At 40.0% G+C, this 14,428-nt stretch overlaps 1 protein-coding gene across 8 annotated transcripts in view; it reads left to right on the top strand.

The window, feature by feature from the left end:
- The window catches only part of Neo1 (neogenin 1), a 159,435-nt gene that overhangs the window by 131,603 nt on the left and 13,404 nt on the right, over nucleotides 1-14,428 (top strand). For 5 of the 8 annotated variants that reach the window (XM_029542722.1, XM_029542721.1, XM_021207610.2 and 2 more), the window contains exons 21-25: nucleotides 240-272; nucleotides 3,110-3,178; nucleotides 8,046-8,193; nucleotides 12,855-13,093; nucleotides 13,585-13,677. In XM_029542722.1, the coding sequence (XP_029398582.1) occupies nucleotides 240-272; nucleotides 3,110-3,178; nucleotides 8,046-8,193; nucleotides 12,855-13,093; nucleotides 13,585-13,677 (582 nt within the window). The remainder of the gene's footprint in view (nucleotides 1-239; nucleotides 273-3,109; nucleotides 3,179-8,045; nucleotides 8,194-12,854; nucleotides 13,094-13,584; nucleotides 13,678-14,428) is intronic. The other 3 variants (XM_029542720.1, XM_021207611.2, XM_029542717.1) reach the window with 1 other exon arrangement.

Genomic DNA, 14,428 nt, shown 5'->3' with positions numbered 1-14,428 from the left:
CCATTTATGTAAAGCTCACAAAAAAAGAATATAAAATAGTAAGTCAGGCAAGCTTAGGCCAATAAAATGGAGTTGGGCACTGAGACTGTGGAGATGTGAAAACCTGGATTTCTTTTCTATTGTCAATTTACTTGGAAGTTTGTGGGAATTGTATTTTTCCTTTAAGACGTCTGTCTGTCCATCTTCAAAGCTGGTGATCCTTGCTCTTTTTTCCTCTTCCCCTGTGCTTGACCTGTCAGCGGACTCCTCTGATAAAATGCCTAATGACCAAGGTAAATGAGGAGATGGCCTCTCGTTTTATCTCTTTTGCAACCTATCATAAGTTTTTTTGTTTCATTTCCCCCCTGAGAATCAGTATCATGTGTTTAAAACCACACATACTTATTGGCCAAAGTAGAGTTGAGTCCATGTTTATATAGCCCTTGGGATATCTGAAAAGCTAAGGGAGTCACTTAGAAGCTAAATTACCTGGTGGAAGAAAACTGAGTTGAATAAACTCAAGATTGGCATTAAGTGAAGATCAGGTTATCCTTAGGAGTTAAGATGCTGAAATTATAAACAGTGATAAGCATTGGAGGCATAATGTGACCAGTATAACAATCTTTCATATTTAGTATTTTATTTAAGTGAAAAATTAGTATCAAAATTAATGAACACTGTATTTCCCTTCTGACATACATGATCATCTTACATACATGCTTATCTGTGACCAAGGGTTTCTTATTTTGCAGTATGTTAACTTATAGCTCTTTTTATATTTCTTCCTTAAACATTAAGTAAGACCATTTTTATAAAAGGATAAAAAGAGTGTGGCATGGACACTTAGAAAGGACAAGTCTTAATGTCACCAGTCTTGAAATCTTTGACTGGCATGTTTTTCATTGTGATTGCTGTGGTGGCATGTTAGCTGCCCTTTGTGATTTCTGTCTCTGAGAAATAAGCTAAAGGCAGCTTTCCGTATAGAAATAGAGCACTAGAAGTAAAGTTGGTCATTGTTCTCATGGTTTAACAGTAGTCATCAAAAATACAGCTTTTTGGATCTTGGTTAATATAAGAGTCAGAACAGAGTATTGAGTTTCATGGCTTTGAACTTGTGTTTGTGTTCTACACATCTTTTTTGTACATAGGAGAAAACTGTGGGCATAGTGTTTTGAGTGTAGAAGCATGAGATTTCATAAAGCATTATGTTGAATATGCAGAGAATGTAAATATGCTTTGCTCTTTCATTGATGATCGTTAAGTAGTACTTTGCTGTTCTCTGCCTCTAGTATTCAAAATTCTTCACCTGTTGATATTTAGGGAACATCCTTTGAATTTCTTGGTTATTCTTTAAATGTTAAAGAAAATATTGGGAAATGCAGGAATATAAACCAACTATATCTTGGCAAACAAAGTGAGTTCACTGGCAGCTTTTTGTTTAGTTGGTTTATTTGTTTGTTTGTTTATGTGATGTGGTCTGAAAAGTTTAAATGTAGCCTACGTGAAGATCATGAAAATTTAAATATAAAGAACTTAAAATGCTGAGCATTTCTGCCAGTTAGATTTTGCCTGATGTCATAGCATATGAAGAACAACTAGAACCTTAAGGCTTACATAGTGTGTGTCACTTGGGAGCTATGATAGCCTCAGGAGTAAGAGGATGAAGTAATTAGTAGGTACAATGGAAAAGGGGTCAGAGACTAAATTAAATCCTAGAATATGCCCTAGAAATTCTGAGACTACACCATAGGAGCCAAGAACTTCTGTTCCTTTCTTGTATAGATTTTTGATTTCTGAGAACATATCAAACATTATATTTAGCCTCTAGATTTATTCTATTAAATGAACTACTTAAACAACTTTATATTTGGGTTCCCTTTGTTTCTTTTAAAATATAATTCTTTATAAGAGGAAAGAGGAATTGACATTAACTCTAATGTTTTGCAGAAATAAATGCATTTATACATTTCTAGTCAAGCTTTATTTGTGAAAATATCTCTTATAAGTGTTTACTAGAGCTCTGTGTGCTCTGCCTCTATGAAGAGGAAGGGGATATCCTGCCCTGGATTTATGATGTTTGTAATAGTTAACATTTATTGATCATTTACTACACACAAAGCAACATTCACAGTGTCTCATGGTCTTAAATTTCCATTTGGTGTTGGAAACAGATGCCCAAGTGACTAATTAAATGACTTGCCCCACAGCAAAGTACTGCCATGTAGCAGAGCTGGTGTTCACAGGCAGTTTCCTAAGCACTGTGTGCCATTAATGGCCAGGAGCAGCTTTTACTTTTTATGCTCGCTGGCCTCTTTTCAAGAGCTTGACACTGCTTTCTGGCTAGTAACTTTGAATTGAGGAATATCTTTATGGAGGAAGAGAGAGAGAAACTGAAAACTAAGAATAAGGATTATGAAACAGAAATAAAATAAAGCCTCCTGAGGTCTGCTGCTGGGGAGACCTCAGCCTCACTCATTTGAACCTGTGACTCTAGAAGCTCAGATGACAGTGACCTTTGTAAGCAAACAGAAGGAAGGCTTGTGTTTTGTTTGTTTCTGTTGCTTAATTCATAAGTGACGGAAAAGGAAGTGAGAATCTGATTTGACTCTCTGCTTATCTTCCTGCTCTTGCTCAAGTTAACTTTATACTTGGAAGGACAACTTCATAATCTGGAAAAAAAAAAAAGAATAGCCAGAACAATATTGATACTAGCCAGCCCAGGTCAGCATCACCAAGTCTCCTTTGGAGAATATAATTGTTTGGTACAAGCATCAGGCTCACTTACTCCCTCAGTCCCTTTTGTTATAAAATAATATACCACATGTCCTCTCTGACCATCACTTCCTGGGCTAGAGAAATGGGGAGGGGGTCCCCCCACTTCCTGAACAGCAGATTGGTAGTCAGGTCATGGCCTTGAAGCAGAGGCACCAGTCTTCTAGATACCTCCTTACATTGCAGGCTGTGTCTGTGTACCTTGGCATACAATCTGTAGTTTCCCATTATTTGTGTTGTTTCATTTTCTTACAGAGTAGACTGAAGTGTTTTGCTTTTAGAAGACACTCACTAGCTGTGAAATGGACTGTCACGTCTACATGTTGGGTTTTTACTGACGTGATTTCTTCTGCTTCAGCCTTAGGGTCAGCAGGAAAAGGAAGCCGACTACCAGACCTGGGATCCGACTACAAACCTCCAATGAGTGGTAAACCCTCTAAGGCTTTTCAGCTTGCTGTGGACATTATGCAGCTCTGCCTAAAACTTTTACATGTGGTTTATGGCTTCAGTGTTGGCTTATGGCATGTTAATGTAGTTAATTTTATCTAGTGGACCTACCTTTGGCCATTTTGTGGCAAGTGTTGCTGAATTACTAGAAGCCTATTTTTATCATAGAATCCTGTTTCTCTGCATAGCCAGCTGGAAACAAGACTGATTCCTAAACAAATGATCTGTCTCCTACTACCTTGAGAAAAAGAGTTAGACTTTGAAAAATTAGCCCTCTGGTAGGATTACCTATCACCCAGCACAAGCCAGAGAACTGCTTCAGAATCTCAGCATCTCCCCTACCATGGTTTTTTAAGTCTGGGAATTCTAGGGGAAAATACTCTACTTTTCTACCATTCTGCAAGTTACTACCCTCAATTTTATAACACTTTATTCTTGGTGGAGTATAATTAAGAGCACAAGCTGTTCTTGCAGAGAACCTGGGTACAACAGGACCCACACAGTGGCTTGCCACTGTCTGTAACTCTAGCCCCAAGGGATTGGCCATCCTCTTCTGGCCTCCTTGGGTTTTGCATGATGTGGTGTACAGACATATATGGGCAAAACATTCATACTCACTAAACAAAAGTCAGTAATTTTGTTTCTTAAAAAAAGCACTCCTCCGGGGCTGGAGAGATGGCTCAGTGGTTAAGAGCACCGACTGCTCTTCTGAAGGTCGTGAGTTCAAATCCCACCAACCACATGGTGGCTCACAACCATCCGTAATGAGATCTGATGCCCTCTTCTGGGATGTCTGAAGACAGCTACAGTGTATTTACATATAATAAATAAATAAATCTTTTAAAAATAAAAAGCACTCCTCCACAGAACCTTAGTTACCATTTCTGAGTTACTCTCACACTTGAACTCACCACTGATCCTCAACTCTGGGATGCAGGGAGAATAGATTGAAGTATTCCCAATTAATACAGTAAAAAACCATCAATGGAGAAGTGGCATCTCTGAGTCCACTCTCATTGTGTCATAAAACCAGAGTTCAGACCTCTGTGCTCCGGCTGTGCATTTTTTCACTGTCGCACGCAGTCTAAAGGGCAGGGGATTCTGTACCAGGTGTAAGAGTCCAGTTGTAAAGTGTCTAAAAAGCAGTTACTAAAATTCATTTTTTTTCTCCACTGTCTTATCACCTCTACCTAGTAGGCATATGAGAATACCTTCTTACTCTCCAGCTGTCTAATGCCCATACTTCAGGGAAACCCACTGATTTTTAGAAAACAAACTTGAATGCTTCAAGATGTTTTATGCTACTCTTGTTTAGCTATTTCTCCTTCAAGCATCTGTTGCATAATGGGCTATAAACAGTATAGTATCAAGATTGTGAGAAAGTAATTACTCCTTTATCTTCTTACATTTATGTATCTAATTGTACATTGTATTTTGAAGGTTCAGACTCTATAGCAGACTATAGCAGGAGGAAAAGTGAAAAAGTACCTGATAGAAAAATAGGCACACTTTATAAAACAGGCATTATCTACCCCATATCCTAAAGGTTATGTGAAAACTGGGAGCAGACGAGGTGCTCAACAGGTAAGAGCACTTTCTATTCATGTAGTAAATTGGATTGCAGTTCCCGTCACTCAGCTTGAGTAGTTCACATCCACCTTTAACTTTAGATCCAGTGCCCTCCTCTGTCCTCCACAGGTACCCACACACATGCATCAGACACTCATACACATACACATAGACAAAAATAATCTTTAGAGGTGAAAATTTACTAAATGTCAAGATGGGCATCAGACATTCTAGGAAGCTCTAAGAGCACATGCAAAGGCGTAGCAGCAGTACCTGCTCACTGTAGAGTTTTACTGCCTGCAGGTAGAATAGAAGTGTACAGTAGGTTAGAACTGGCTTGACAAAAGCCCACATACTTAGATTGCTAAGAAATCTGGGCTTTATAAGTTATATATGTAAAATGTATGACACTACTGATATACCAAGACTTCGATTTTTTTAGTATCTGCTATTATTAGTCTGAGAACAGTGAAGAATTGATTGAGAGCTAAGAAGGTGTGAAGTCAGAAGGATAAAGACAGAAGCTGTTCCAGTAGTCCAGTCAAACATAAAGAGATGCATGTAATATGATCTCAGGCCAGAATATTGACAGCCCCTTTGGTGGTCCCTTCTTACTCTGTTCTAGAAAAAAGCTTTTGTCCAGTTCATACGTAGAAGTTAAATCCAGGTGAATGCTGAAACTTATTTGTGTTGAATGCAAAAAAAAATACTTTCTCTTCTGCTTGTTCTCATACCCCAGCTCCCCCAGCCTTTAGTTTGCCATGTTGGTCCCACCTTGTAAGAATCTAGCCCAGTAGTCCAGCATTTCTCTTAAGAGCAATGTTGGGTTAGCAGTATGGTTAATTTTATTGGCTCTAGTACTGTAGTCTTTCCCAAATATCAAAATGTTATCTCATTGAAGGTCAATGTGTACAGTTTTAAGTTGTCTGCTTAGCTTTTTCTTAGAAATGAAGAATAAAAATGATTGAACCAAATATAAAAGAATAAGCTCTTAAGCCATTCTAAATCAACCTCAGATTTAGCACTCTACTTAGATGTCTGTAAAATCATAGAATCAAAGTTGGGAGGTCAGATAATCCAGTGTTGCTGGAAAGGATTCCCACACAGAGAAAGGTTTGGTTTAGGACTAGCACTCTGTTTTTTAGCTCTACTGTTTGGCTGGCAAGCCCTGGGATCTGCCTGTCCCTGTCCCACCAGGTTATAACTGTACTCCACCATGCCTGGTTTGTGTGTGGATGCCAGGGATTCAGACTCAGGGCACAGCACTGAGCAGTCTCGCCAACTGTTTGATGCCTTTCTTGATAACAGTTCCTTCCACAGCATCCCACTTCTTAAATACTTTGTTTCTGGTTAATTGGTTGGTTGTTTTTGAGACAGAATCTCAATCTATAACCAGGGTGTGGGCCTGAAACTCACTGTGTGACTCAATTTGCTGCAGTCTTCCTGCTTCAGTCTTCAAAGTGTCAGTATTACAGCATGTGCCACCATACAGTCTAAAAAGTCCTAGTGCCAGGCAAGGGACACTCCTTCTGTAGTGTTTCCTGAGTCTTTGTGGTCAGGGGACCAGGAATTGATGCAGTGTCCCATCTCTAGCTGAGCACTCACTCACTCTCAGTGCCTTGAGAGTGACGCAGCTCTACATTAACTGCTACACACTGCAGTGAGTTGTTAGGAGTGACAAATCAATAAGCATGCGTCAGGGTCCTTTTGCTGTTGTTTCCTCTCTCTGGAGTAGTGGTTCTCAACCTGTGATTTGAGACCCCCCACAAGGGTTGCCTAGCAGATATCCTGCATATCAGATGTTTACATTTCAACTCATAACAGAGTAAAAGTACAGCTATGAAGTAGCAACGAAGATAATTTTATGACTGGGGGTCACTACACATGAAGAACTGTATAGAGTCACAGGACTAAGAAGGTTGAAAACCACTCTTCTAGGCCTTGGTATGGGGGGGGGGGAGGTCTTTCTTGTCCAATTCTAAACTCAAACGCCGTTTCAAGGAGAAGTTTCTTTTTTAAAAAACCTTGTTTGATACAGTTAAACTAATGAAAACAAGTTGGATTTAGAGTCCAGATGGAGTGCTCTATACGCTGTTTTCTGGATATAGTGGACTCAGGCCTTGCTTCTGCAGCATTGTGGAAAGAGACCTTAGACTTGAGACAGAGCCACACTGGATTCAGAAAAGCTTTTCACCTGCTGATCTAAGTCAGCCACAGTCACTCTGCATTGTACCCCTGCTTTTTTTCTTTTTCTTTTCTTTTTTCATAGCATTCTTAACTAGTAATTTCTTACCTGTTTGTTGGGTGTGCCAAGCCCCACCCCCAGCATTCACGTCTTTGCTATTCACTGTTTCGTCTTGAATAAATACAATAATATATGGCACATAGTAACCACTCAGTAAATAGTTGTCACAATAATGCATATGTACAGACCTACTTCTTGCTGAAACTGAATAAGAAAATATACTCTATCATCTGTATACTTATGAAGAAAGATTTTTTTTCAAACAGTAGTTTTGTAATCTCAGACACCTACATGTTAAGGAAAACTTTGCTTTATATATGGCTATACATTTTTATGATTTTTGAAAGCCAAAAAAAAAAAAAAAAATCCCAAAGGATTTAGAAATGGTGATTGTGGGCAGTTGTGGGTATGTATGTTCAGACACCAAGTTCTGTCCGCCTTTTAAGACATGGTCTCTGGCTTTGCAGCTCACAAAGTAGGCTTTGCTGTCTGACCTCTGAGCTCTAATGCTCTGTCTTCCAGGGCTGCACCTGCCATGCTTCTTCAGCACTGGGATTATAAACTTACATAACCATGCATAGCTTTTCTTTAATGGGGTCTGGGGATGGAACCTGGGTCCTTATGCTTGCAAGACAAAAACATCTTACCTATTGAGCTGTCTTCGCAGCACAACATGGGACTTTTAAAAATGAATTTGTACATCTTATAAGACACCAGAAAAGCAGAACACTATCTGGACCTTTGTGCTTAGACAGCTCTAGAATATCAGTACACTTGAAGGTTTCTTTGTATGTTATTCTTTAAATAAACCTCTATGCCAGTCCCTGCGTGTAAGGCAGACTGTCATATCCTCAGGAATTTATAATCTAGAAGTAGTTTCCTCGAGTAGCACTCTGTGCAGTACTGTGATAACTGGTATGAAGGAAATTCACCTGAAATACCTTGAAATGGTTTGATGGAGCTGATTGAATATATATATTTTTTTTTTTAAATCACCTAACTAACTAACATTTGTACCATTTTCCCTGCACAGGAAGCAACAGCCCTCATGGGAGCCCCACCTCCCCTCTGGACAGCAACATGCTGCTGGTCATCATTGTCTCTGTTGGCGTCATCACCATTGTGGTGGTTGTGGTCATTGCTGTCTTTTGTACCCGGCGCACCACCTCTCACCAGAAGAAGTAAGGATCCCTAACATGTAACCCTGGTTTTGTTTGTTTCTTCTTATATGTTGCTTCTGTTTTTAGAGTGATGCAAAGAGTTGAAAAAAACAAATTACAGGAAAAGCCACTTTAAATGCAGTCATATCCCCTTCCCGCCATGGGGACTGTCTTGGGGATCTTGTATATTATAACAAGTCCCATAAGATTCTAACCGATCTGAAATATTCCTGCCATCTATGGAACACAAGTTAAAGAAGATGCAAAAGAAAAAGAAACCATGGGAGAAGGAGGAAAATGAACCCCTAAGAAATTTAACATTGGCTTTTCTGGGCCTCAACAAGCTCCTTAAAATGTTTGAAACTGAGGGGGCTAGGAAGGTGGCTCAACAGTTAAGAACATGTACAGCTTTTGTAGTAGACACGGGTCTGTTCCCAGCACCTACTTTGGATGGCTTACCTGTAACTACAGCTTCGGGGAATCTGACACCTTCTTCTGATCTCTGCAGAAGGGTACACAGAATTAGAAATAAAAATCAATCTTTAAAAAATAAAAAGTTTGAAAACATCTTCCCTTGTCTCAGGCCAAAAAGTTTGCATCTACAAGCAGGACTCTTCATAGACATTTCTGAGTAGGGAGACCTGGTTAGGAAGTGGAGCAAATCCTCAGATTCTAGATGAAGGCACTATCAGTCAAAGGAGACCACACAGTAACAAATGTAGTATTGCCCCCAAAGACTGACTAATAAAACAAGAATGAAAAAAACATGAAAAAGAAAGACAGTGACATTGGAGATCTGACTCTATGGGCAGTCTAGGCTATGTTTGTGTCCTAGTTTTTGATGATGATGATGATGGTGGTGGTGATGGTGTGGTGGTGGTGGTGATGGTGATGTAGGTAGGTATATGCACATGAGTGTAGGTGCCCACAGAGGCCAGAGGCATCGAATCCCTCTGAAACTAGAGTTACAGGTGTTTGTGAGACAAGCCACAGCAGTACCGGGAAGTAAGTTCAGGTCCTCTGAAAAAGCCATCTTCCCTTCTGTGCCATCTCTCTAGCCATGTATGCCTCTGGCCTCTGTTTTTAACAGTAACAACAAAAATTATCTTAAAAACTAAGAAGTAAAGGCTGGGGACATGGTTCAATGAATAGAGTGCTTATAATGCAAACATGAGGACCTGAGTTCAGGTCCCAGTACCTACTTTAAAAAAACGAACTCAGCAGAGTACATCTCTAACGCCAGCAGTGTGGAGTGGAAGAAGGGTGACAAATAGATCCCTCAAGCTCACCAGTCGGTGAGCTCAGAGCTTAGTGATAGACCCTATTTCAGAAAAACACAGTGTAGAGTAATAGAGGAAGACAGCAGATGTCAATCACTGAACCCCATACACACTTGCATACATTTCTGCACAAGCCCCCACACACATGTATGCATGCATGAAAAAAAAATGAGAAGTGAAACATTGAGCTGATAAAATAGAACATTAAAAAAATCAAAAAAAAATTTAGTGGAATGAAGAAAAAATTCTGCTTATGTACTTTACCACAAAAGCCAGAAAGTACGGCTGTATATGTACACAGCAAGCAAAACAGCCTCTGAACAGACCTTTACCACAGGCTATTTCAAAATAGCCTGCGTACCAGCGAAGGTGGGAGAAAGCTATTAGCCTAATATAAGTATTTTATATGTGCGTGTGTGTATGAGACAGGCTCTCACTATGTAGTCTTGACTGGCCTGGAGCCTGCTATTCCAGGCTGGCTTCAAACTCATAGAGATCCACTTTTCTCTGCCTCTGGTGCTGGGATTAAAGAAAGACATGTGCCACCATGTCCAGCTAATGTATTTGTTTTCAATGCATAGGGCAGGTAATAAGCTACCCTGTAACTGCTATTTGAATAACTTTATGACAGATAAGTCATGTGATATTTTAAATCTCTCTTCTCAAGTAGCTTTCTATAGTTTAGGTTGCATCTCTTTTCTAAGAAAAGAGTGGCTCTCTTCTGGTTTTGATTATGGAAAACTGTTTCCTTAAGAGCCTGAAAGTCAGCTCTTTTAGAACATTTCTCCAAGTTTCTGTGTTCGGTGCTTCGTTTATTTATCTGTAAGTACTTGCTCTTACAGCTATTATTAGTATGCTTGGGATCTTTAAAAGTATCTAAAAAACAAAGTGAATACACATACACACAAAGGACAAAGAGTTCCACAGTGCTTTAGATGGAGTTAAAATCCAAAGTAAATAAAACTGGTATCATAGGAGTGTGCCACTGTGGCCAGTGGTTTTCACGTTTCAGATTAGGAATAATCAACATACAGTGATAACACATGTGTAACAGGCCCTGAAAGATCACATCGCCTAGTGGTAGCACAGCCATTTTAGTTTGTGAAAGTATCCCCATATTAATCATATGTAGCTACCAAGTAATTGCTATACAAATGATTTTTGTACTGTATTGCTTCAGGAATAAAATGACAAGGAGAAGTTGACATATTCAGTAAAATTTAAAAAGTCTATTTTCAATCTAAAGTTTGTTGAAGCTGAAATTGTGAAACCCAGATATGAAAGTCCACTGTACTTGTTTACACTAGCTTGAAGTCTTTTTTCCTTCACTGCATGTTCAAGCTCTAGTCCTTTCTAACATACTTTCTGTCCCAACTGTTTTAGCACAGTTGCTTTCATTGGATTACACATTCCTTGGGGCTTGAATCAGGACCTCCTCTTTTCTCCAGTCTCTTCCGTGTGGTTTCATGAAGCTCTGTGCTTCCCAGAAACTCTCTATTTCCAGCCAGGCCTTTGTTCTGCGTACCAGACATTCGTACCCTGCTAGTTCTATGGCACTTCTTCTTTACTCGGCATAAGCTTAGATGTGAAGCATGCCCACTTGTGTAGGCTCCTGCATTTGAACACTTGGCCCACAGCTAGTGGTCTGTTAAGAAGGTTGGAGGAAGTGTTCCCTGGGGTGGCAGTTAGCCTTTAGGTGTTATGGCCCAGTCCCTCTTCCTGTGTAATTCTACTTCCTGACTATAGGTTCAGTGTGACCAGCAACCTCCTACTTCCATGCCTTCTGGCCATGGTGGAATGCATTCCCTCAAACTGTAAGCCAAAATAAACCCTTTCTTAAATTGCTTCAGGTCAGATAGTTTGTTGTAGCAATGAGAAAAGTAACTAATACACACACAGGTCCAAACCAATCCATAATATTTTCAGTAAAACATTCTTGTCCACTCTTCCTACTATGAATAAGTGGCCTGGATCAGCCTTGGCCTCACCATTTATTTCTTTTTTCCTTTGCCCCCACCCAGTGTGTGCTTATTCCCTCCCTAAGCCCTATATTTCTGTCTCCTGAATATGCATTTCAAATTTGCCTCTTCCATTCTACTGTCATGGGCCAGTTTTGATGGACTCCCTCCAGTCCTCTACCTCACAAATCCATTTTTACAAGAGAGTAGGGATAAAGTTTTAACTCAGATCAGCCTTGTTTCTCTCTTGCTTAAAACAATTAACTGATTTCTCATCTCTGAGAGAAGGAATTTCCCACTGTCAGTGCTATGAAAGCCCTTTCTGGCCTGCCTGGTTCTTGACTGCCTTCCCGCCCGTTGCCCAGCCTCCCCTCATGGCTCATGCTCTCATCCTCCAGTATACGAGGCTGCTGCAGCTCCACTTCAGGGCTTTGACACAGCTGATTTTACCACCTGGAATACACGTGCTGTCCCCATTGTGTCTCAGCATAAAGTCAGTTCTGCACATGTCTCCTCTCTATCTGAGCTCCAGCTATTAAGATTAACACTTGGCATTTTAGAAAGTTCAGAGCATTTAAAAATAGTTCAGTGTCATTTTCATCACTTGACCAAAAGTGCTGAGGGCACAGCAGTGTAGCAGAGGCTCTGACAGGAACAAGGTGCCTAGTGTATGGTTCTTGAATGGCAAAGTGAGTGAATGAGTGCCAGCAGAAATGACAGCACAGTGACACTGTTACCACATGCTAGACTCCACATGCCTGATAGTCCCAGTGGCTTACCTAGAACATGACTCTGTCCTTTCCCTGTCAGCAAAGATTTTTACCTGTTCTTGTTGTATTTTTACTTCTTGTTGCCTTTCTTTATCTAGTGGAAACTTGTAAAGGAACCTTCTACTTTTGAAGTTTCATTTTTAATTGCTATCTCAATCTTTTAATATAAAAAAGACAATATTCGCATATACTCTGGCATAGTATCTGTACGAACAAAGCAAAAGCACGTTGACTTTTTCCAGAGATAGGCCTTTTGTCCCTGATCTGTTGCCATTGTTCTGCTGCTTGCTAGTTTGCATCTCCGCCTTTGTTTAAATCAGCTCTCAGAAGGGCAGGGTTCCTTTCTCTTTCACTGTGGGTTGGAATAGTTTTGTTTTAATTGAGAATTGTATTTAGGCCCTCACAACATGCTAGACAGACACTCTGTTACTTAGCTATGGGCCCTTTTTAACTTTTTATTTTGAGAGTAAATCTTGCAAAGTTGCATAGGCTGGCCTTGAACCCGTAGCCTAGACAGATCTTCACTATTTCATCTTTCTGCCTCTGCCTCCCAAGTAGTTGGAATTACAGGCTAGTGCCACCACACCCAGCAGGAAATCAATTTTAATCACAGTGTTTTGACAAATATATTCAAAGGAAGTACTTTTTACAACTACTCTTAATTCTGTGTCTAGGAAACGAGCTGCATGCAAATCAGTGAATGGCTCCCATAAGTACAAGGGCAATTGCAAGGATGTGAAGCCTCCAGACCTATGGATCCATCACGAGAGACTAGAGTTGAAGCCTATTGACAAATCTCCAGATCCTAACCCTGTCATGACTGATACTCCAATCCCTCGAAACTCTCAAGATATCACACCAGTGGACAATTCCATGGATAGCAATATCCATCAAAGGCGGAATTCATACAGAGGTACTATTTTCACTTTGTAAGGTTGCCTGAATTTGTTAATTTAGTTTAGTTTTTAAAAAAATGTATATCTTGGGATTTTTTTTCAGCATTTGATGAACAATAGCTAGCTGTTACACAAGCAAGGAGGTTATGGATCATTTAGGAACAGCCTTCTAGATTTTTTTAAGTCTCAGTGGGCTTTAGTCAGGCATTTGTGCCACCTAACTCATGCTTGTGCATTGGATTGTGTCCTTTTTTTGTTGGACTCCAGCTATCACTATAGCATTCAGAACCTTTATGATACCAGAAGCTTCTACACTGAAGTACAGTATACACCATCATATCATCCTCTTTGAATCTCAGCAGGAATTCCCATGATACTGTAAATGGAAATGCCTTGTCCTCGTGCATTGTTAGAGAATCCCTGGCCCTCAGTGGAAATGTATTACTGTGGAGGCTGCTGAGAGGTTTAGGGCTTCTACTTGCTGCTAACCTCCATACTTTATATCCAGGGCATGAGTCAGAGGACAGCATGTCTACACTGGCTGGAAGGAGGGGAATGAGACCAAAAATGATGATGCCCTTTGACTCTCAGCCACCTCAGCGTAAGTAGAAGTTTCCCTTTCCTCAAGTGCTTCCAGTTTTCTGTGTTATGGTGGGAAATATCTATGAGTGTATCTTTAACTTCTCTTGATTCCAAAACAAAGACCAACTGCCAATGTTGTGGCTCTTTACAGGAAACAAATACCAAACCATTATTTTATTTCATAATAAATGTTATTCTTGAGCTGGAGAGATGACTCAGTGCTTAAGAACACTGGCTGCTCTTCCAGAAGACTGAGGTTCCATTCCCAGCACCATCATGGTGGCTTACAACTATCTGTAACTCCAGTTTCAGGGGAACCAGACACCCTCTTCTGGCCTCCAAAGATATCAGCCATATACAATGTGCACAGACATACATTGGGCAAAACATCCATACAAGTGAGAATACAAATTAAATATTCTTGTAACATGTTTAAATTATAGATAAATAGATTCAGAAGCTAACTTAAAAGCTAGCAAGATGGCTTTAGCAATTCTTATGTGCAGGCCTAAGAACCTAAGCTGGTTCTCTGCTTCCCATGAGGTAGCAAGGGAAAAACCAACTCCTAAGAATTGTCCTCTGACACCTGCACAATGGCATATGCACTTTGTGGCACACATATACCTATGTGCACGCATGATATTTAAAAAAAAAAAAGTAATTCCTGTACTCTCCCAGAAGTAGGTAAGTATGTGTTCTCCCTGAACTCAAGCAACATGTCCACAGGAGAGATAGGAAGCATCTCTTAAAGACTGCAATTGAGCTTTCCA

This window comes from Mus pahari, chromosome 10, assembly GCF_900095145.1.
Source record: "Mus pahari chromosome 10, PAHARI_EIJ_v1.1, whole genome shotgun sequence".
Taxonomy (NCBI): Eukaryota; Metazoa; Chordata; class Mammalia; order Rodentia; family Muridae; genus Mus; species Mus pahari.
This window is presented reverse-complemented; position numbering and strand designations above follow the sequence as displayed.